The sequence below is a fragment of the Emiliania huxleyi genome, assembly GCF_000372725.1.
Source record: "Emiliania huxleyi CCMP1516 unplaced genomic scaffold EMIHUscaffold_2289, whole genome shotgun sequence".
Classification (NCBI taxonomy): Eukaryota; Haptophyta; order Isochrysidales; family Noelaerhabdaceae; genus Emiliania; species Emiliania huxleyi.
In genome coordinates this window covers 1-2,827 of record NW_005200343.1, presented here as the reverse complement: position 1 = coordinate 2,827, position 2,827 = coordinate 1, and the positions used below count along the sequence as shown (strand labels likewise).

At 63.8% G+C, this 2,827-nt stretch overlaps 1 protein-coding gene across 1 annotated transcript; it reads right to left on the bottom strand.

Moving 5' to 3' along the window:
* Window positions 1-1,375: 1,375 nt before the first annotated feature.
* On the bottom strand, window positions 1,376-2,041 carry EMIHUDRAFT_123423 (hypothetical protein; the record flags this gene model as incomplete). The annotated part of the gene is made up of 2 exons (XM_005779694.1): window positions 1,376-1,489; window positions 1,589-2,041. 2 exons carry the CDS (start codon window positions 2,039-2,041, stop codon window positions 1,376-1,378), a joined length of 567 nt encoding a protein of 188 aa, XP_005779751.1.
* Window positions 2,042-2,827: the final 786 nt, after the last annotated feature.

Here is a 2,827-nt window from a genome sequence, read left to right as displayed (position 1 = left end):
TGGTGTAATGTTGTCCCGTTTCAGGCGGCAGGTCAGTGTGATTAGCCGGGAGGATTCGGCAGCTCAGCCGGGGGCTGAGCGTCTGCAGGCAGCCTTCCGCCCGCGCCGAAATTCACAGCCCTCCCGGGCCGACGGGGGTACTCCTTGGATCGGGCCCCGCTCCCCGCTTTTCCTGTACCTGGACTGTCCGGGTTAGGAGGGTGAGAGTATTGGGTGGGCGAGGGCAGTACATCTGGCGGGTGGCGATTGAGGGACAGCGTGGGTTGATTGGGGGGTCAATGGGCGCGCGGGCGGCGCTTCGTGGTCCTGGGCGAGCAGGGGCAGTGGTTAGGAGTCTTGGGCCCAGAGATGAGGATTGTCGAGATGTCATGCGAGAGCGGTGGGTGGGCGAAAGTAGCGCGGCTGGAGAGTGGTGTCCGAGGGACAATGGTGAGTTGTCAGTTGGGGCGCGAGACGCGCGGGAATCATACTGTGTAGGGTGCTGATTGTGAGCTGAGTGCATGGGTGTATGGGGTTCAGAAATTTGTGGCGTCGAGGTTTGTGCATTGGTGGCTGGCGTAGCGGTCAGAGGTTCGCATTCGGGCCGGTTGGCTGCGGGTTCGAGGCCGGGCGGGGGGGGAGGGGGGGGGCACACCTCACCCTCACCCCTCACCATCCTCAAATCCTCGAATCATCGAGATCATCGAGAGCGTCGTGAGCGTTGATTCCGTGCTGATTTTTGCGCGCGAGCGTCGCGATTTTTGGTCTGGTTGGTCCGTCGTGGCCGGTGCGCGGGAAACTCGCCGAAAACCCGCGCAGCCGGCCGATTGTACGACCGAGGTCGCTGAGCCTTGGCGACGCGGCGCGCGCGTCGCCAAGGAGTTCGTAAAATGTCAGAGTTTTTTCAAAGATTTCAAAAAAAAGTGGGACGATAAAGTCGAACCTTTTGGGCGCCGGCTAGCGGCAGGGCGTAGCACATCGCAATCTCTCTGCATACCGCAAAACGTCCCCTGGTCGCAGAACACACGCAAAGCCAGAGCGGGGGCGGACACCGTTCGTCGAGTGGTACCGTCTGAGACGGCCCTCAGGCGGTACCCAGCGCGGGAGCCAAATGCACGGCCTCTCCGAGGTCTCGACATCACAGACTCTGCGTGCGCCGATGCCGCGCGATGCCAGAGCTTCCTGCGGCGGCGCCCGACTGCTCGAGAAGCGGCTCAAAGGGAGGGGCCGTGCGGCGCACCCTCCGGCGAGTGGCGAACGGCCGCATGGCGATCCGCCCGTTGAGCCGCTTCCATTGAGCCGGCGACCCAAATGCAGCCCCCCTGTTGCTCTCGGACTGCAGCTGGCTGGTGCCGCCCCGCCTTCCCGATGCTCCGCTGCCGCCCGCACAGGGGGCTCACTCGCTGTCGTCGTCGTTGATGAAGCCACCCTCGGAGGCGGCGCTTCCCTTCTGCCGCTTCGCAGGCGGCTGTGCCGCCGCCTCGCCCTCCGTCACGGTGTTGGTCGGGTCCTGTTCACGGTCGAGCTGTGAGTTGACGCGGCGCACGGGCTCGGGAGCTATCGGCCGGGTTCTCGGCGGCGACAGGGCGACTTGGCGAGGCGCGGTGACCTCGGGTATCTCGGGTGATCTCGCCTTGCGCAGCGCGGCCAGCACCGCCGCGCGCTGCGAGCCCGGAAAGCACCAGCCGCCGAGGCCCTTGTTCCAGCTTCCCTTGAGCGCCTTGAGCAGCTCCTTGACCTTCTGCGTCTCGCCCGTCACGAGGACGGCCTTCTTGTGCGGCGAGACCGTGAGCACTGCGCCAGCGGCAGCGGAGCAGGAGGCCTCGACTACGGCAGTGGTCGCTGCCGCAGCGGCCTCGGCGCCGGTGCCGGGCGCCTCGGCGCTGTGCGCGATGCCCGCCTTGTCGAGCACCGCGGCAACCTCGTCGCGCCGGTCAGCGGGAATCAGCCAGCCGCCGAGCGGCTTGCTCCAGGCGGCGCCGGCGATGCCCTTCAGCTCGTCCTTCACCTTGAAGGTGTCGCCGCGGCAGAGGAGGAAGGGCTCGAGCGTTGCCTTGGACATCGAGTGTTGGTGAAGAGAGCCCGGGGTTGTGCTTTATGTGGCCGGCGGCAAAATCCGCCGAGCGGTGGAACAAGAATTTTGCAACACTGGTTACTTCCTTCGATCTTGGGGGCCAGGGTGAGACAACAGGTCGGGGTGCCACATGGGGCACACCACAGGCGTATTCTAGAGGGGGAAAAGAAACGGGGAATGAGGGGCCCCGCCACGAGAAGTGCGTTCTGGGGATGCAGAGCGTGCAAAGCGGCTAGGGATGAGGTCGCAAAAGAGGCGCGCGAGGCAAGGAGGAGACGCGGGGAACTGAAAGACTGGGACGACTGGAAACAAGAAGACAATGAGCCACCACAGGCGTCGTTGGCGCACATACTGAGCGGCAGCTGCGCTGGAAATAAGGAAGAGGCGCGTCACTTCATGCGGAAGCTCGACAAACACACAGCGAGGGCGACAGCAAGAGTTGAACGGGAGGCGCCGGACTCAAAAGACACCGCCACATTCCTGAGACGAGCGAGGGCAGCCTCCTTAAAGGCGAAAGGGTCTAGATTTGGGGCGCTCGCCGAAGAGGAGTACGACAAAATAGCACCCGTGATTGCCTGCACGCTACCCGCACTCACGGACTCCATACCCGAAAGAAAGAGAAGGGAGCTCGCGGGAGAGGTGACGAGTGAACTTCAGGTAGTGGGGAAGGCAGCCTCGATTGCCATACAGACATGGGTGCGAAACAACGACAAGACCAAGGCAAGGGCAGAGGAACGAGAGAAGAATATAGGGTGGATAAAGCGCCTGTTCACG